The sequence below is a fragment of the Choristoneura fumiferana genome, chromosome 22 (assembly GCF_025370935.1).
Source record: "Choristoneura fumiferana chromosome 22, NRCan_CFum_1, whole genome shotgun sequence".
NCBI lineage: Eukaryota > Metazoa > Arthropoda > Insecta > Lepidoptera > Tortricidae > Choristoneura > Choristoneura fumiferana.
The window spans coordinates 1,214,668-1,234,774 of record NC_133493.1 but is presented as its reverse complement, the minus strand read 5'-3'; the positions used below and the strand labels follow the sequence as shown (position 1 = coordinate 1,234,774).

Below are 20,107 nucleotides of genomic sequence, written 5' to 3'. Positions count from 1 at the left end.
TTTTATTAAACTACTTTCTAACATTTAGAAAAACATATTTTACATCTAAGTATATTTATGATTTTGTACGCATGTAATCATTTTAAAGATAATGTTTATTATAGAGCAGTACTTATTTTACCTGTTTTTTATTCGTTTGATTGAATATCCATAACAATTTTGGACCAACACATTTAAAATGGATGACTCCATCCTCCATCACCCACACCACAAGTATCACAACTTCCTTCTTGACACTAAATAATTTATGGTAACATTTATAAACGAAACTGTCAAACAAGAATTGTTATGAAAAATACCCATCGTTTCAAGTAATTCGAATAAAAACGAAAAAATCCACATAGAATTCGTGTTTTGCATTACTAGAAACAATTTAGATTGTTGAAAACTTAGTGCTGGTTTCTAATTTATGGGTAGCGAAGTGTCCCGAGGCCGTATGCATGGGAAATATGAGCTTAGTATTTCCTTTTTGTTTTGTTCGCTAAAATAGTGATTCTCGTTGATTTAAAATGGAAGAAGTTAGGCAGTTGGTGCAGGAAGAAGGCAGGGAGGCGAGGAACCTGTTGGCCTTTCACGTTGCCGTCGACACGCCGGGTAAGTTAGCAAAATATGTAACATTCTTTTGTTACTTCGCAACTTGAGTTATAGGTACTTCAGACCATCGTGGGCGTGAAACACTATTTCCTAATAACAACTTGCGTTGATAAACATTGAGTTCGACTTTGTATTTAACATCAGTCACCTTATTTGGTACTTTGTATTTTGACTGTGTATGTTTATGTTATGTTATACGTAATTGTAACCTAGTAGCATTTGAAATAAAATACGATGTTATTCAATTATTTCTTTAGTTACAACTGTGGTCAGTATTGCTTAGTGTCAAATGTATTCCATGTAATTTCTGAATTGTTCATTAGAAGTGTTGTTCTTTAAAGTCATTGTATTGTAGTCCTTATTTGCCGCTAATGTTTTCTTTGATCACTATCTCTCAAAAATATTGTTAAAAGAGATAAGCACAAGTTTGCTACAACCAGTACAATCATGGAAATGTACTAGTTAGGTATTTTTAGTTTTTTTATCACTCTAATACATATGTAATTAAATTATAATATGTTTATGCATGGTTTGCTCCCATTGAACTATCACAAAATAAAAGGTATTATTCACTATTCAATTTTATTCGATTGGTTAGTGGTCAGTCAATCAAAGCATTTTGAAGAACTTCAGAGAAATTAAGTTCAATTGCTTCTCTTGAGAAATTGTACTACATTTGGTAAGAGCAGAAAGATGGGTATACTTCATTGTAATGCACTGTCTGGAACTTTTAATTGTAATACATGCAGAATTTAGCATTCTTTAATATTGAAGAGAATGACACTTCTGGGTAGCAAATTCGGAAATGGGAGCAACAGCTAATCAGTAAATACATTTTTTTTAAATTGTGGAATTGCATTAAAACTTCTGTTGGCTAATCCTCTATGTAGACCTCTATGCAGTGTTCTTCAATCTGTGGGTTGGGGGGTTGTGGATGCCCCTTAAGGTAGGGTTGCCATATGTCCCGGTATGCAATTTGAAACATGGTGTCCCGGCCAATAAGCAAATTGTCCCGACTTGGTAACAAGATACACATCTGAATCTGAAAACAATCAGCAGTAAATTTTTATGCCAAGCTTGGTTGAACATGGCATATTAACAAGCTACTTTCACAATCAAATGGTTTTGAATGGAACCTTATGAAGAACTGAAAAGGTTGATATTGCTATGACTCAGTCTGATGAAATATGAGGTTGGGATTGTTAGAAGTTAAAATATATATGAATAGGAAAAATTCGTGTCTAGATTCCTGTCCAGCGGTGGTGTAGGGGTTATAGCACGCAGCACGGATTGCTGAGGACCTGGGTTCGATTCCCAGCGCTGGTCTCTTTTTCTGGTTTTTCTGTGCATCCATGTCTCAGTTTGTATTTTCGATATGGTTTCACGGGATACCCGTAAAAGAAACAAATTTGGAGTTGAAATAAAAAATACAAAAAGACTCCAAAAAACCAATCATGATCACTAAGTTATAGTTTATTAGAAAATATTGGACACATTTATGTTTTGCCAGTTAAACAACAAGTTATGAAGATAATGCTAGTTCAAGTCCCGCGTTGAGTCGTAGAGCCGTGGTGGCCTAGTGGTCGATCTATCGCCTCTAAAACCTCGGCTCGCACAGCTCTGAGTTTTTTTTTAGTTTATTAATCCCATAACCGCTCTGCAATATAAGGTGTAGGTTACGCTACGATAAACTGTAGGATATGGGTGTGGCGTAAGAGTATACGTTACGACAAATCGGACCGATCGACGCTGACGCTAATATTATTTCATACGAGAGTGAGAGGGAAGGTACTATACGAACTTCTATTTTCGTTGTAGCCCTACTGATCGTAGGATTTTTCTTAACGTCTGTGGGCCCTTATCCCTATTAAAGAGTTTAAAGACTTCTCTTTCATCAGTAGTAACAGTAAGTGCCGCAGGTCGTTTCTTGCGCAAGCCGCCGCGCGCGCAGGCGGTCCCGCGCCGCGCGCCGCCGCGCCCTCCCGCCTCGCGCCTGCGCTCGGCCTCCGCCGGCCGCGACAAGCGCTCCGAACTGCGCGCGCGCTACTGGGCGCTGCTGTTTGGGGACCTGCAGAGAGCCGTGAGTATCAATTGTGACTGAAGGATCTACACATTACACCGTACCATGCCATGACCGTAATAGGAGCGTGTCAGACAGAGTGTCAAACCGAATGTCAAACGCATATATGACACGCGACGGCGACTGTTGGTTACGAAACGTGCTAGTGGTCATAGTCTCATACTTTTAAATACAAAGAATATCTTTTGCCTGGCACGTTGCTAGTACGGTCATGGTATGATACGGTGTAATGTGTAGAGACCTTAAAATGGGCAAATCCGAATCTAAAAATTCCAAAGGGTCAGTTTCTCGAGCAGATTAGAATCCTTTCAAATCTTATTGACTCCGAATTCCGAATGAGCTACAGGATCGAGCGGCTCACGGTCTACATTTGACTATACATTCGAGCACACCTTGTTTTAGTATGGTCTCCTTATCATCTTACTAACGTGTGAGCAATCTCAATCGAATTTGCCGCATCGTTCTATCTATCTACCTTTTTGTATGAAGTTGAAAACTATTAGATTTTTTTCAAATGCCTTAGATGATCTGAGTCCTTATTGCCTAACGTATCTGCCGGATTCTTCTCAGCAGAGGTTTTTCCGAACCGGTGGTAGTTTTTTTTTGACATTCATAAGTGCTTGTTATAGCCTAAATTAAACAAAGATATTTTGACTTTGACTTTGACTTTGACTTTGACTTTGACTTTGACTTTGACTTTGACGCTCGCGATCGCAATCAAATGACAGTTTTTTATCTGCCATTTGATTGCGGTCGCGAGTGCCAGAAACGTTGCGCAATACGGCTCTGACCACTGCAGCACTGTTCTTTTTGTTGCTGTAACTGACTTATAGTAAGGTCATCTTCCACAGGTGGGTGAAATATATAACACAGTCGAAGCTCACGAAAATCTGAACGAATGCCAAGAAGTGATACTGGTGCTTGAAAACTACACGCGCGACTTCAAAGCACTGGGAGAGTGGTTCCGTCTCAAATGGGAGTATGACAATACCCCCCCTCCGCAGAGACCTCAGAGTCTTGCTTGGGAGATACGTAAGACTGACTTTGTCCGCCCAGAATCTAGACGCACTCATTCGGTGAAGAGTTCACCGTCTGTGTCAGGTAAAAATAGTCCTTGTCTTTCTGGACATAATACTCCTAGTGGCAAGAACAGCCCCAGTCTAACTGGTAAAGCTAGTCCAGGCAGTGGCAAGATTAGCCCTCGTGTCTCATCGGGACATAGCACGAGCCCTAAGGCCAATATTGAGTTCTTTAGTAATAAAATTGCTGCTTCTAAAGTTACTGCTAAACCTGAGCCTAAATTGGAAACAAAATTGACTGAGATTAAAGAAAAATATGTTAATGGAACGGTTGGTGGTGTTATTGAGGAGAATGATGAGAAAGTATTGCCAGTTTTACAAGTTCAGGGTGTTGCCGGTGAAACAGTGGAGGATGATATACTACCTGTCGTGGAATTAGGCAAAGCTAAGCAATGCCCTAATGCTTCTCCTAAACCTGTAGTTGTGAAATCGACAAAAAGCAAATTGGGTACTAAAAATGTCAGAAAAGATTCCACTGAAGAGTTGTCCGCACAAGCAAAAACCACCAATGCTACCCTAGACGCAATGGAGACTGATTTTCTTACCAAGCAATTAGTAGAAAATAAAGCCAAAAATGAAAACATGCTGAATGAAGATATTGAAGTGGAAAACCGGATAGCGAAATCAATCTCTAAAGATAAGTCAGTTCAGAACGAAGCAACTGTCGAAGAAAAAAATAGCTGTAACATTGTTCTTTTAGAGTCATTAAAAGACAACGACACAACAAAAATCGAGCAAGTTAAGCCAAATGACGATGTAATTGAACATAAATTGCCATCATCTGATGTTGTCCATAACTTTGAAATTAATGGTAACACTGATGCTTCCGTTGAAAAAGATAATAGTTCATCAGAATCTCTTTCTAAATCTGATGATAACTTTGCAGATATTTCAAACGAGAGTTCCATTAAATCAGTTGAAGATAAGCAAGAAAAGGTTGACGATATGTCTGAATTAATTGTTGACGAGAATTCTAAAACTGATTCTAAATCGATGGAAAAGGGAATAGTTCAAGATTGTGGACCTAACGCTGGATGCATTGCCGAAAAAAAAACTCCGATTGATTTATTAAAGGAGAATGTAGAAACTAGTAAAGATAAAGAGCCTATTAAAAATAAGGATGATTTTAAGGATGATAAAGATTTTAAAAAGCCTGAGCCTAAAGTTGAAACCAAACTGCACGTAAAGCCAGCATACTCGCAAGCTGCAGCTAAACCTAAGGTAATTCCTGCTAAAACTGAAGTTAAAACTCCTACTAGAGCAACTCCATTGATTAGAAGCAAAACAGCTGTAGAAATTAGGTCAAACACAACCCCTAAAGTTCAAAGACAATGTCCGAAAAGAAGCATAACAAGCAAGTGCAGCTATCCGTTCAATTTGACAACTGGTAGACCCAGCCTTTTTGACACTTCTTCCAACGTAGCAAATAAAGGTGCCGTCCCAAAAAAAGTTGTGAACAAAAACATCCAAATGGGATCAGGAGACGCTAAAGTAAACCAGCCCAAGTTAGATCCTAAGAAGCGACCTCTAAGGCCTACTACTTTAAAAGTTAATGAGAAAGGAGATAAGAAGGAAACAGCAAATCCAGCGCTTGAAAAAATAAAGGATTGTGATGAATATAGCAGCTCTGATACCATAGTTACACAGATAGATATGTCCCGTATAGAATCGAGTGAGAGCTTAAGGACTCTAGTCCCAGATGACTTAGAAATGATACACGATGCAGCTAACTCGGTAGAAGTACTTAACGTAGATAGCAATAAGAATGACAACGATGGCTGGCTCACTGTAAAGTCTAGACGTTTGAGTCGGGAATCAAAAAAACATTCTAAATCACACTGGTCTAATAGATTCCACCAGCCCTCTGCAACTACTAGTTTACCGACTTTAAATATGATAGAGTCCCCTAAACAAGAAGTGAAGCCTATGCACGCGCCAGTTACTCCCAAAGTGGATAGAGCAAAATCTGAACAACCTCAGACAGTCAAACCAGAAAAAGTTGCTACAGCTAAGAACAGAACTGATACTAGAAGAAATCTAGACATGATCAGACAAAAGTCTGATGTAACTGGCCTGAAAAGATCTGCACGAAGTAAAGCTCTTCTGAAAAAAGCTGAAAAAGCTAAAGATTCTCTTGAAGACGCTGAATCGTCGGAACTCACCAAAAATAGATTACATTCATCATTGGAAAGTCTGACTACAGGTTTAGCGCGATCTCAAGAAAGCACTGAGGAGGCTTTTGACTTTGACAAGTGGAAAGCGGAATTCAAGTCCACGCTTAAATATTTAGAAGACGACGACCAACTGCCCAATCATAATGAGATATTGAAGACAGCTGATCCATCAGAGATGTCGGAGATTGCAGAGATGACGTCGCAAATTGAAGAGAACGAGAAGAAGATTAGTTGGGCGTTGGATTTCCAGTCTGAGGTGGATCAGAGGAAACTGAGCGAGGAAGAAGAACTGTTAAACCGCCAGATCATGGAGCTGCAGCAAGTTTCTGACATAGATTTGGACACTGAGACCGACGATACTGAGGTAAGACTCTATTTATTGTGTTCATAATATGCGTATTAATTAACACAAAATTAGATTTATTTCAAAATTCTGCTAAAAATTTACAGATCTTATATCTTTTATTCCTCACGATGTTTTCCTTCACCGTAAAGCTCGTGGTAAATTTCAAATGTAATTTCGCATATGAATTCCGAAAAACTCAGAGGTGCGAGCCGGGGTTTGAACCCACGATCCTCTGCTTGACCCTGCACAAACCTGCGAAGCAATTCAATGGTGTGTGTGAAGTTCCCAATCCGCACTGGGCCCGCGTGGGAACTACTGCCCAAGCCCTCTCATTCTGAGAGGAGGCCTGTGCCCAGCAGTGGGACGTATATAGGCTGGGATTATTATTTTTATTATTATATCTTTTATTAATACGGGATCTACGTTGCCGTTGTTGCTAGTTTCTCAAGTCAGAAAACAGTCGCCAGCTAGTCGTTTCCTCGTTGACTTGGGGACAACTACCGTAGGCCAGATCTTGTTTTTCCAGGCTCAAGTATCTTTTAGATCAGCGGCTGTATTTCCTAACATTTCTGACGTTCGCGATCAAATGTCTGTTTTTGTATTCGAAATCTGTCATTTGATTGCGGTCGCGAGCCACAGAAATGTTAGGCAATACGGCCTCAAAGGTCTTATTATCTAATGCCTTAGGCCTTGAATGTTTTTAACAGACTGACGCAGAGATCCTCTGCGAAGAGATATCAGTGCCGGCTCCTGAAAACCTGGGGTCTTTAGCGGCCAGCTTGGAGGACCAGTACGAGACGGCGCTGGCTGGCATGTCCTGGGCGGAGCGAGTGGACACTTTGGTCGTGCTTGAAGCTCTAGTGGCCAGGGATCCTGGTAAGACCGCTTTGCGAAAAGATTGGCAGGACGTTACTGAAAATAAATCTGTGTTTTGTAATGAAAATGCTAAGTGAAAGGGGTGATGTAGAATACACGGATTGGCTAAATGCGATTTTTCTAAATAGGCAGATGTTTCTTCATTACATGGTCTTCCCGCCAACAGTCGCCGTCTAAATATGTATGCTGTATGTACAGTCGCAAACCGAGATTGTTGAGCCACTTGCTGCTGTTATTAATTTGGCTGTGTAATGTTATTCTGTTTTTACTAATAAAAATATTTACTACGATCATGTCTTCTCTTCTTCTTCAACCATTATCCACTCAATGCTTAGTGTAGGTCTCTTCCAATGCACGCCATTTCGTTCGGTCTTGTGCCCTTCGCATCCAGTTCTTCCCAGACACTCTAACAGGATCGTCCGTCCAACACATCGGTTGCCTGCCCACATTTCTGTGTCCCGTTCTTGGTCTCCACTCAAGCACTCGTCTACTCTACATATGTAACAACTTATTGTTTGTTATTGTACAATTGTCATGGCATGTTGTGAATAAAGTTTTTTATCTATCTATCTATCTACTCCACCTGTGGTCCTGCCTACGGCATATATGGCCTGCCCATTTCCACTTTCTGGTAGCAATGACTTGGTGTTCCTAATTCGGTCACGGAGAGAAATACCCAACATCGCCCTTCGAGTAACTTGGAGCTTGTGCATCATCTGGTTTGTAAGTGTCCATGACTCGGCTCCGTGGACCATGACTGGAAGTACGCGTTGCTCAAATGTGCGGCGCTTCAGGTTAATGGGAGTGTTGGTACCCTTGAACACTTCAGACAATTTGCCAAAAGCACCCCAACCGGATGCGGCGCTCAATTTCGCTATTTTGTGCGAATTTGTCAAGGTTCAAGGTGTGATTATGTCTGACACGGCTAAATGAAAGACAGTGGCGAGTCTCTTAACGATTCCGGTTCGCGATGGTACGCTTAGATCTTTTTAATTTAAACTACGCAATGAATTTTATTGCGATTGTTATCATTAGATAGGGTGATTGAAGAGGAAGGTTTATAAATTTATACATAACTAGCGGCCCGGTACGTGCTTCGCTATGTATACAAAAAATGTGATAAATGAAGAACCGCATTACCGATTTTGTGCAAACTTCACATAAACCATCTACTAAATAGTCCGAACCTAGCCTAAACATTTGGTTTGGATAGGTGAGCCCGTTCTTGAATTATAAAATTACAACGAAAAGTGGCATTGATTTTTATATATATTGGTATTTATAGCTAGCGATTTGTCCCGGCTCCGCGCGAATGTAGTTTTGGGGATAGGGAGGTGAGAGGTGAAAATTGTGTTGCCGCCGACGACGGTAAGGTTATTCGCGTCATTATTTTCAAAATTGCACTCGTGCGAAACCGAGGCGGGTCGCTAGTCAATTTATATTTAAAAAATAACCGATTGTTTAAATTTCGCGACAGCATAACGAAACGTCATCAATCATAGGACGTTGATTGTTGGACATAGGCCTTCCCATTAACCTCCAGTTGCTTCGGTTGGATGGAAGCGGTTTGCATCTACCGTAAATCGCGGCCGGGTCATTTGTCTATCTCATTGGTGGACGTCCTATGCTGTGCTTGCCGATCTGCGATCTCCATTCGTAAACTTTTCGGCACCAACGGTCATCTGTCCTCTACTATGTCTGATTGCTTAGTAGCGACATCTCTTGTCTGGGTGAGCGGTTGGTTCCGATAGAATGTGACGTCTCTCGATGAGAGCGAAAACATAGATGTCGCTAGTGCTGCTGCATAAGTAGCGTAGTAGAAATAAGCAACCTGAGATATGTATGCATAGGAAAAATTCGTGTCTAAATTCCTGTCCAGCGGTGGTGTAGGGGTTATAGCACGCAGCACGGATTGCTGAGGACCTGGGTTCGATTCCCAGCGCTGGTCTCTTTTTCTGGTTTTTCTGTGCATCCATGTCTCAGTTTGTATTTTCGATATGTCCTCTACTATTCTAACAATACATGCAGTTATTATTATGTTAACTATGAATTGTGAATCACCGTTAAAAATGGGTCACGCTCTATTTCTGGCACTAGATCCTATATTTGGTTTGAGTAGGCCAATGGGTATTTAATTGTACGATAGATTTTTTATTTATAACTGGTTAATTTGTGTAAAGTTTCAAACTAGTTTATGCCCGAGGTTTTGCCCACAGGCCTTACCTTCAGTGGTTCAATCAATAAATATGTATGTTTTTTTACTATGTAACAGGTCGCGCTCAGCAACTACACGCAAAGTTATCCCAGGGGATAAAACGCCGTGGCAGTTTCCAGGATGCTCTAAGACGGTACGCATTTTATACAAAGTGTGGAGAAAAAGTCTTCATCAAAGCTATAAAATTGGTTTACCCTAGTAGGCTATCATATTTACAGAATTTACTTGTCATTTGTCACTCATGTAATAGTTAATCACCCCAGGAACTAAAATAAAATAGTGATGTGCCAACTCGGGCAAAACAAAACTCGATTTAACTCGAGTTAAAATTCACGTAACATTCGCACTAATAGTTTTAAAAAAATGGAGCAGACAAACAAATTATATTTTTATGTTTCAAATCTTTCATTTTTTATATTATTTATTTATAATGTATTGGGAAAGTTATACTAACTAAAGTAAAAAAAGGAAACTATTGTTTGAGATCGAATCCTATACCTCGTTGAGTTTCTTGCCGGATTCTTCTCAGCAGAGGTTTTTCCGAACCGGTGGTAGATTTTTTTGACATTCATAAGTGCTTGTTATAGCCTAAATCGAATAAAGATATTTTGACTTTGACTTTGACTTTGAATCATTTATTTATATATTTTTGACTCGAGTTGATTCGAGTTAAGCCCAACTCGAGTTAACTCGAGTTAGCAACTCGAGTCGACCATCACTAAACTAAAACAGGCAGGTTATGCGCTACGCTCGTGATTAAATTATATGCAAAAACAACTTTGCCCTTTTTGTTGGACAAGAAACTGTTACAAAACGTGGTACAGCAAAAAAAACTATATATAAAGGCTTCCATACCAAACGAGCTATAAAAGTTGTCCCCTCAGTAATAAAAATGAAAATTGGAACAAACTTATTGTTTGATTATTTGCAGACTTCAAGCGAAGCAAGCTCGCGCGGAGCGTCAGAGGTTAGAGTACCAGACGGAGAGGGCTAAGAAGATACACCAGCTGCTGGCCAGGGTCGAAGAAGTCAAGGTACCTACGTCAGTAGCAAACGCTGCGACGACCATTCTGTACTTTCATAGGACATCATCTTCATCATCATTGTCAATAAACATCAACTTTGTATGTGTTTGTAGGTTGCAAAGAACCAGCTTATTGAGGAGAAGAGGATGCGGATGGAAAGGCGGCTGCAGAAGGCAGCTGAAAACCGCGACCAACACCTGAAGGTTAGCCATGCACATAAAAAAAAAACGTGAATCACGAAAGTTTTAAACATTGTACTTTATCTCAGATAAACATGCCTCCGAAATGTAGAGAAAGATTTATTTAATTATTTAGGGTCTATATTGTCCATAAAATCTTTTATAACGTTTTAAACTTTCGTGATTCTCACTCATAGTCAAAATACCACAAACGGGACTTATCACGCTATGACACCCCACACTTCAGTCTACTCGTGACCACGGCAACTGTAACGTTGCCGAAACGTCGAGGTAAATATTACTTGTGCAATAATAGCGTGATAAGTCCCGTTTGTGGTGTTTTGACCATAAAATCTTTTGTCATATTCTAATTTATATAATCCATTATAACATTGGACAAAATGATTATTAATTATTATCCATTGTGGTTAACATATTACGGCATCAGAAAATTATGGGTATTATGGGACAAATTAATGAAATTCGAAAAGTGTTATGAATAACTGTTATGGCATACGATGTTCTTGATTGTGAATCTGTCGTTTATTGTGGCGTTCTAAGGGACGAATGTCTCTTTCTCGTTTCAGGATATAGTTCGTAAAGCGCACGATGAGGAGGAGAAACTGCGCGAGATAGCGTTCATCAAACAGCTGGAGGCCGAGAATAGGAGGCACGAGTTCTTGGACCAGTGTTCGACGCACACTACGCGCCTGCGGCGGGTGAGGCGGGATCGACTCAACAAACTGGTATCTATCAACTATACTAAACTAGCTTTTGCCCGCGACTTCATCCGCGTCGAATAGTAACTTTGGGAACTATTTCGTTTATTTAGGATACCCATTCAGCCAATAATGGCACATGGAAACTTCTATGGTTTAGTGAAAATAACATATTTTAATACATCGCTATGAATATGAACTAATTTTTTTTTGTTCTTCCATCCATCCAGCCATCCATCCATCGCACATCTATATATACAAGTCAAAATATGCTAGAGATTAGACTGCAAATTCGGGAATTTTTCATTTTCCCGGAAAAAAGTATCCTATGTCAATCAGGAATACTGTAGCTTACTTTTGGTGAAAGAACTTTTAAAGTCAGACCCGAGGTTGAATTCACTACTTATTTCTATCCCGCGGGAATTTTGCATTTTCCCGAAGATGAGTAGTCTATACTAATGAGGAATAGTGTAGCTTTCTATTGGTGAAAGAAATTCCTGAAGAAAAAGTACTCTTGTCATTTGGGGATAGTCATATCACATAATATGTAAGAATTTTTTAAATCAGCTCCGAAATTGAATTAATTTATTTCTATCCCGAGGGAATTTTGCATTATCCCGGATATAAAGTATCCTATGTCAATCAAGGATAGTGTAGCTTACTAATGGTGAAAGATTTTTTAAAATCGGCTCAATAGTTTCAGAGTACACGAGTAGAAAGTTTAGATATTTCCCTATCCCGTGGGAATTTTCCAAAAATCCTTCCTTAGTGCACCTCTACAACACTCGAGGTACATGTAGGCCAAATTTCAAGTCTCTAGCACCAGTAGTTTAGGCTGTGCGTTGTCTGTCAGTCAGTAAGTCAGTCAGTCACGGTACTGTTTTATAAGTATAGATTAAACATGCTTCTCCGCTAGTACACAGCGATAGTAGTATACTAGGATTAGTAGGATGAGATTGAGCTCATTCTGTGGTTTCAGGAGCAGAAAGCAGCTCGCGAGGCTGCGGTGGGGGCCCGCCGGCAGGCCATAGAGGCCGCGAGACAGAGACACGTGCAGACGCTGCTCGAGCGAAGGAAAGAGAGGGACAGACGTATTGACGGGCTGAGGGAGATGCGACGGCAGGAGAGGGACATCGCTGCGAGGGAGAAGGTACAGATAATGTTTTGCCATCGTATTTTGTCGAGAAGGGTTAAAGGTTAGGTTAGGTTTATCTTGCTTACTGGCGTTTACTGAAGCTAATGAGGGCTATAGCGTATGAATTCGTCGCTAGAGGCGCTAGTGTAGCGTGAGGTCTCCGAAATGTCAAATCTCATAGTTTTTGGGTGAGCTACGCGGGTTTATTTATAATTAGAATAATTTTGTGAATATTTTGCAATACCTGAAATTAATTATGGCAATTATGCGATAAGGGGCAATGAATGTCTGTGTTTTGAGACAGTTTAGTCTTTCGAAAACTTTTGTCCTCCCTTTTTTCCGAACAAAACGGGACTACGCAAGACTTTGGTTGCTCGATATTTTTATGGTACCGTTTTATATGATTTTAATCTAAACTTTGTTTTCTTTCACGTTCGTCCGTAATAACAGACTTTGAAATCCACACTTAAAAACCTCACGCAACAGTGGCGCCATCTAGTAAGACAAAAAACGATAGCCCTCATTGAGAAGGCAAGATAAATCCGAACATATCCGACAAAATACGTAGTATTCGACAGAAAATAGTGTCGGAAATAGAATAGTTTTTTTTTATTCGACTGGATGACAAACGAGCAAGTGGGTCTCCTGATGGTAAGAGATGACCACCGCCCATAGACACCTGCAACACCAGGGGGATTGCAGATGCGTTGCCAACCTAGAGGCCTAAGATGCCACAAGTGCCAGTAATTTCACCGGCTGTCTTACTCTCCACGCCGAAACACAACAGTGCAAGCACTGCTATTTCATGGCAGGATTAGCGAGCAAGATGGTGGTAGCAATCCGGGCGGACCTTGCACAAGGTCCACCTGAAAAATAGATAATCTTGATTTGCCCCTCTGCGGTTTAGAGAGGGAAAAATTTATAAAATATTTCACGCAAGGGCAGCTGTTTGCATAGCTTGACCGCACCACTTCGCGAAGAAACAAATCGAGTTTATTATTATAAAGAATGTTCGGCACATGGACCGTCAAATTTTTTTCAGCTATTTTTGAGGTTATTTGTTATCTTTTCACCCTTGGACTTGGGTCCTAAGTGTCACGGTTGTGGAGATATGATTTTCTAAATGTTGTTTCTCAAATTTCCCAAAATCCCTTCTATCTATATTATTTCTTCTATTCTTAAAATATAAATAAAGTAAGTTCGATCATGTCTCTAATTTTCGATCACAGCTCAAGTGGCTCCCAATCCGCTTTCGCCGTAACTCTCACATTCTCCACCTTCTTTACGGCATTCTCTTTAACCCTGCAACTCCTCGCTACCTCAAAGAGCGATTTAGCTACGTAACTTCTATTCGATGCTCTCAGAACTTTCTCCTTTCCGTGCCTCTATCTAACTCCAAATTCTATGTATATTCTTATACTGCCCAGGCTATTCGGTTGTGGAACTCCTTACCGATTGACTTACGACGCGCAAAGTCTTTGTCACTTTTTAAATCTATGCTTAAGGAGCACTATCTGTCATCTTGTAGTTTTTAGCCTTATTATAATTTATTTATTTATTTATTTGTTGCTGTTTATCTCACTACCTATATTTATTTTGGACGTATATTATATGTATGATATAATTATGTATGTATTCGTAGATGTATTGCTGTTACGTTTACATTTTCTGATCTACTTTTGATGCACCACTGTTTAAACTAGTCCTTCTTCTTTCTGTAAAAAGGTTGCCTGGAAGAGATCGCTCTTAAGCGATAAGGCCGCCTATTGCTCACCTTGTAATTTTAATAATTTGTTTTCTGTATCGCTTACTATGTCTGGTGTACAATAAAGAGTCTTTGTATTGTATTGTATTGTATAAAATTTTAATATATAAAAATGAATCCCTATTTCCCTTGGTCACGGCATCACGCGTGAACGGCTGGACCGATTTCGCTAATTCTTCTTTTGTTGTGTTTGCTATTGTCAGGAGAAGGTTCTTATAAAAGATTTAGAAAATTAAAAAAAAACTACACCGAGGGTGAAGCCGCGGGCACCAGCTAGTAAAATATAAAAATTTCGCCCAACGTGGGGCTCGAACCCACGACCCTGAGATTAAGAGTCTCATGCTCTACCGACTGAGCTAGCCGGGCTGTTGTCAGTAGGCCGAAAACTCGTAACGGATTCTTGAAATAGTTTTCTCAAACAGATTTGGCAAGGTTGCAAGATGTTGCCATAAATTTGCTATTTTTCATTTATTTGTTTTTCAAGTACAGGAAAAGTACTAATCAAATCACTAAAATAACCTTTTATATAATTTATAATATACAACAGCTAGGTAGTAATAATGTACTAGCTGTTGCCCGCAACTTTGACCGCGAATATTTTTTTTTTTCAATACATTTGCTCGAAAGCTTGCAAAGGATGTATACATGGCTCGTAAGTTCATTTTACCGCACTAGTGCGATTCTTTACAGTTTTAAAAGTTTACAAGCAAAGTGTTTTAAATGACAAAAATAAAATATATCGACTTATACGTAGAAAAATTTATAAATATACAAAACAAAGTAATTATTTTTCAAAATTGATTGTAATTATTATAAACTGTAATTTAATTACCTCAGATTTTAACGATTTCCACCTTTTATTTATTCGAAAAAATCGTAGTGGCTGAACGCGTCGAACCTTTGCCTGATAATTTTAGTTAACCTAATTAAAAGTAAAACTTACGCATGCGCGTTACGGACGCGCCATTTTTGTAAAACTTTGCGTTGTTTTTTTCTTTTTCAATTTTGTGTTATTAATTGCCTATTTACTCACAAATGTATTGAAAAAGTCGTAAGATACACGGTTGGCAAGGTTTTACAATCTTCAAAACCTTACTTACTAACCTCTTATCACAAATAACTATTATCGTGAGCATCCGTGAATAGTTTTTCTCTCTTTGAGATAAAGGCGATCCTATTTTTTATAAAAAACTAATTGTTTTTAAAAGTCGCTGAACTAATGTCGTTCGGTTTGACGAGTACGATCTATGTTGTAATTATTAGCTCCTGTTAAAGGGCCCATCAGGTGCCATCAGCCAAATAAGTGCTCTATCAATTTTTAAACAAGTTCCTATCAAATGAATATGTCGCTGAAGTCGAACTTTCAACTTGACAGACACGTCTATTGGCATTAATCAACTTTAGGGTGGTAGACCATGTGGTCTAACAAAACAACGTGGTTCACAAAAGGAACGTCAAATGTGTAACATCAGTCTAATATGTATTTGGCTAAATTGTATTGACATTTGACGTTCCGCTTGTGAATTTCTTATAATTACCCATCAGTTTGTAATGTATTTTTTCAGAAAGTATAGGTAAATAAGAATATCTATTTAATAGATACAGCATGTTTATATTGTAAAAATATACTGTAGGTATTCTAATCTCTTCTATTCCATGATTTATATATAATACTGTCTGAATTTACAAAACAGCTCAACCACCGTATTCTAATCCCATACCTTATCCCTACAGGCAGAGGGCGTGAAGTCCCGCCTGTCAGCGCTGGCGGCGGCGGCGGAGCTGGAGGCGGTGGCGCTTCGCTCGCGCATCCGGCACAAACAGGACGCCAGCCAGCAGCGGCTGGAGTCGCATCTGCAGGCCATCCGGGAGAAGGCCACGGGGCCAAGACAGCCGGTCAGTACTAAAGTCAGGAAAACATTAATAGGTTAAATAGTTCTCAGAGGAGGCCTGTGCCCAACAGTGGGCCGTATGTAGTCTGGAATGATGACGATGATGATGATGATGATCATGAGTTTTTTTTGTTAAGGCTGCGTTGCAACTAGAGATGTGTGAGGATAGTGTTCCATGAATCAATAGGAATGCTTCATTTACCTCGCCTCGCTCCGCTCAGCTGTTTCCACCAGAGATGCGCTGTGCGAGAATAGGTAAATGAAGCGTTTCTATTGGTTGATGAAAAACAAATTCCTCGCAACAGATCCTCGCACGTCTTTTTTTATTATTATTATTCGACTGGATGGCAAACGAGCAAGTGGGTCTCCTGATGGTAAGAGATCACCACCGCCCATAAACATCTACAACACCAGGGGTATTGCAGACGCGTTGCCAACCTAGAGGCCTAAGATGGGTTACCTCACGTGCCAATTCACCGGCTGCCTTACTCTCCACGCCGAAACACAACAGTGCAAGCACTGCTGCTTCACGGCAGGATTAACAAGCAAGATGGTGGTAGCAATCCGGGCGGACCTTGCACAAGGTCCTACCACCACCTGCAAACTGGGTCTTTGATGGGAACGCAGCCTTTCTCACTTTTTTTGTGTAACTTTTTTGTAAAAAGGGTATAAACAAACAAATTTGACGCAACAAAAAAGCAAAAGCCCCTGGTTGACACAACTGGAGACCAAAGGGCCGGCAGCTATCTCTCTCAAAGAATTAGCATTCCATTTGGGCAGTGTTTTGCGCAATGCTTCAATAGTAGATTATACAACGAGGGCATAAAACGAGCCATTTTACCCGAGACGCTCATTTAGCCACGTGGTGGATAGACACGTCGAGGGGAAAATAGGTTTAATGCTCGAGTTTTACACTGCTTGTCACTTCGATGGCGAGGAAATTAAATATCAACAGTGGAAGCAATTGTTCACTTACTATGTATATTTTACTGTATGAACAATACAATTTTAGTTTTTTGATCTATTTTGATTGATTTTTAGTTTTATATAAATAAAAATTGTTTTAAAAGTATGTGTAGAAGCTTCTTCGTTTGTGGCTGTTTATACTGGATTGTCTTAGACAAAGATTTTACTTTATGCACTAGAGCATTAAAAGTTATTTTATGTCGCCTAGATCCAGCATAAATACGAACTTTACGAGCATGAGATGGGAAAAAGTCTGTTTTTTAATTTCATCATCATCATCATCAAGCCCATATTCTCCCCAACTACCTCCTTTTAGAACGCGAGGGCTTGGGCGGTAGTTCCCACGCGGTTACAGTGCGCCTTGGGAACTTCACATACACCATTGGATTGTTCGTAGGTTTGTGTAGGCTTCCTCACGATGTTTCCTTTCAGCGTAAAGCTCATGGTTAGTAATTAAAATCCAAGTTATGAGCCTAGATTGAACCCACGATCCTCTGGTTGAGAGACCATAGGTCAAACTATAGGCCACCATAATATTGTAACGGATAACTCACGTCGGGTAACTCGAGTTTAGCTCGACATGTTTCGGGCTAATTAATAGCCCTTCTACACCAAGTCGCGTTGCTCCTAGGAAAAAGGTCTACGAATTAGCCCGAAACATGTCGAGCTAAACTCGATTTAAGACGTGAGTTATCCGTTACAACATTATTTATTATGAGTGTCTCACAGTAGTTTCATGTTTAAAATATTGTTTTGTTTGTTTGTTTCAGACTACGTCGGAGAGCCAGGAGAACGACTGCGACGACGCCGCCCGGCTGGAGCTGGAGCGGAAAGAGAGAGACAAAATCAAAGCGCTCAAGAAAAAGGCGCGGAAGGTGAAACAGAAGCTGTTGGCCGGGTGAGAGCTTATTTCATGATGTGATGCATCAAACACAAACTCTCCTCAATCATTTTACGTTTCAAAATAAAAAAGGGGGAATGAATCACGGAATGATGAAGACTCGAGGTCCGATTCGTGGGCCATTCTTAGGGTGTTAGGTACCACACCAATCGATCGGTCATCGATCGGTGCCAACTATCGACATCGATCGATTGGTGTGGTAGGTTTGGCTGGTCGACAGATATCGGTCGATAAACGATTGTTCGACAGCCGATCGATGCTTCTATTCGACGTAGATCGATTGGTGTGGTACAAAGTACTAACTATTGGTATGCTTTGAAACCTTTTATCACTTAAAGACATGTCACCCACATTTCTGACTTGCCGCGTACTCGAACGACGTCGACCAATCCATTATACCATCGATCGATGGTGTGGCGATACCCTTTTTTTCATTGTGTCCAATTACGGTATGTATAATAAAATTAACTATATGTATCTTCCGATTGACAGAGGAAACGAACAACTGTTCAGCGAAAATCGAGTGCCAATAGACCCCTACACGTTCCCAGTCGCCAACAAAATGTACAAAGTCGTGCAACAGATCAACAACATACTCGCCCCCCTTATCGAACAAAAACCCCCCCACACTGAAGAGAATGAAGAGAAACTAAATGGAGAAGACACCGAAAATAAGAAGCCGAAAAAGAAGAAAACGAAAAAAGAAGCGTCAGAGAACAATAACAACACAGAAGTCACTGAAAAAGTTGAAGAAGTAAAGGAGAGTAAGAAGAGTAAAAAGAAGAAGAAAGAAGATAGAGCTAAGCTGGGGAAGACGGAGAGTGTTTGCAGCTCGCTCAGTGACATGAGTCGGGCCAGTGGTAAGAGCGAGAAGAAGAATAAGGTGGTCATTGATATGCAGTATTTGGAGAGGCTTTTGAATGAGCTGCTTCGGATGCTGGAAAAATCTGACACGGTGAGTGTAGTATAGTAAAGTCTGTTAACTAAGAGAATGTCAGAGAGAAGTAAATAATTTATTAATTCAGGTTTAACTTCGCGGAGGTCCATGCCTTTGAAGAATTTTACTTTGCTACATTGCTACTATATATGTGGGAATGAGGGTGGATTAATGTTAGAATGATTTGATGTAAACGAGCGACCGAATGACTGAAGACTAATGTGGAGTGAATGAGACGAGCGAATGAGTAAAAGAGTGGGAGTTACGATCGGGTGAGCCTATGCGCTAGTGGTGTTTTCTGTTATTTGCTTTTAAATACGTATTCCATTTAATTTTTTGTAATAAACTTTTTCTTACTTCATTTGAAAAGTTTGTTTTCCTTCGCACGATCCCACATTTTTGGGGGCTCGTCCGGGATCAGAAGGAAAAAATTAACTGCGAATACGACGACGGACTGGTGTGCTACGTGGTGTAACGAGGCGGTTACATTTCGTGTTGTGGCGGTTGCTATTTACGACGGGCGGCCGAAATAACGACGAAGACGAGTTTCTGCTGGCTTCGGGAGTAAGACGGTGGCTTCTGAGCGGCGAGAAACGGCACATCGGAGGGATGGAAACAGATAGGATGTACGACGAGTCAGCTAGCGAGGCTCCGAGTGGAGGTGTGGATGAGGCACCGAGACTCAAACTCCGGACGACGACGAATATGACGACGACGACTGCAAGGGCAACGGAAGCGATGATGACGTACGACTGTAGTGAAAGCCTGCAGTATATTGACGACCTAGTCAGTAAATTTAGTGCACAAGATGAGATGTACAGCGTTACTAGATTTATTGACGACATCGAAGAAAACGCGACGATATTTGGGTGGACGCCCTTGCAACGGCTAATTGTTGCTAGGCGCAGCTTAACGGGCACCGCAGCGCTCTGGCTCCAAGCGGAGCGACCGTTTAAATCGTGGGACGATCTAAAGTACGCGCTAAAAGAAGAATTCCATGACACGATCGACATAAAGGCGATACACGAGCTAATGGCGGCGCGTAAAAAGAAGGTAGACGAGAGTTGCCTTGACTACCTACTTACGATGCGCGAGTTGGGCAAAAGAGGGAAAATGCCAGACGATGTGGCAATTCAATATATTGTCGACGGCATCGAAGATACAGAAACGAATAAGATGATGTTATACGGCGTTACAACATACAGTGATTTAAAGGAAAAGATT

The 20,107-nt window shown here is 40.4% G+C and overlaps 1 protein-coding gene and 1 non-coding gene across 4 annotated transcripts in view; one reads left to right on the top strand and one right to left on the bottom strand.

Annotated features, from left to right (window-relative positions):
- The first annotated feature begins 270 nt into the window (after positions 1 to 270).
- The window catches only part of LOC141440196 (uncharacterized), an 89,710-nt gene continuing 69,873 nt past the window's right edge, over positions 271 to 20,107 (top strand). Inside the window, exons 1-12 of one of the 3 annotated variants that reach the window (XM_074104660.1) lie at positions 271 to 594; positions 2,514 to 2,674; positions 3,526 to 6,291; positions 6,981 to 7,149; positions 9,422 to 9,497; positions 10,296 to 10,398; positions 10,503 to 10,592; positions 11,156 to 11,314; positions 12,267 to 12,437; positions 15,922 to 16,083; positions 17,816 to 17,943; positions 18,439 to 18,901. In XM_074104660.1, the coding sequence (XP_073960761.1) occupies positions 510 to 594; positions 2,514 to 2,674; positions 3,526 to 6,291; positions 6,981 to 7,149; positions 9,422 to 9,497; positions 10,296 to 10,398; positions 10,503 to 10,592; positions 11,156 to 11,314; positions 12,267 to 12,437; positions 15,922 to 16,083; positions 17,816 to 17,943; positions 18,439 to 18,901 (4,533 nt within the window). In that variant the 5' untranslated portion in view covers positions 271 to 509. Of the gene's footprint in view, positions 595 to 2,492; positions 2,675 to 3,525; positions 6,292 to 6,980; positions 7,150 to 9,421; positions 9,498 to 10,295; positions 10,399 to 10,502; positions 10,593 to 11,155; positions 11,315 to 12,266; positions 12,438 to 15,921; positions 16,084 to 17,815; positions 17,944 to 18,438; positions 18,902 to 20,107 lie in introns of all 3 variants that reach the window. The other 2 variants (XM_074104659.1, XM_074104658.1) reach the window with 2 other exon arrangements.
- Positions 14,481 to 14,553, bottom strand: TRNAK-CUU (transfer RNA lysine (anticodon CUU)). The gene has a single exon. It is a non-coding gene; the product is annotated as a tRNA-Lys (tRNA).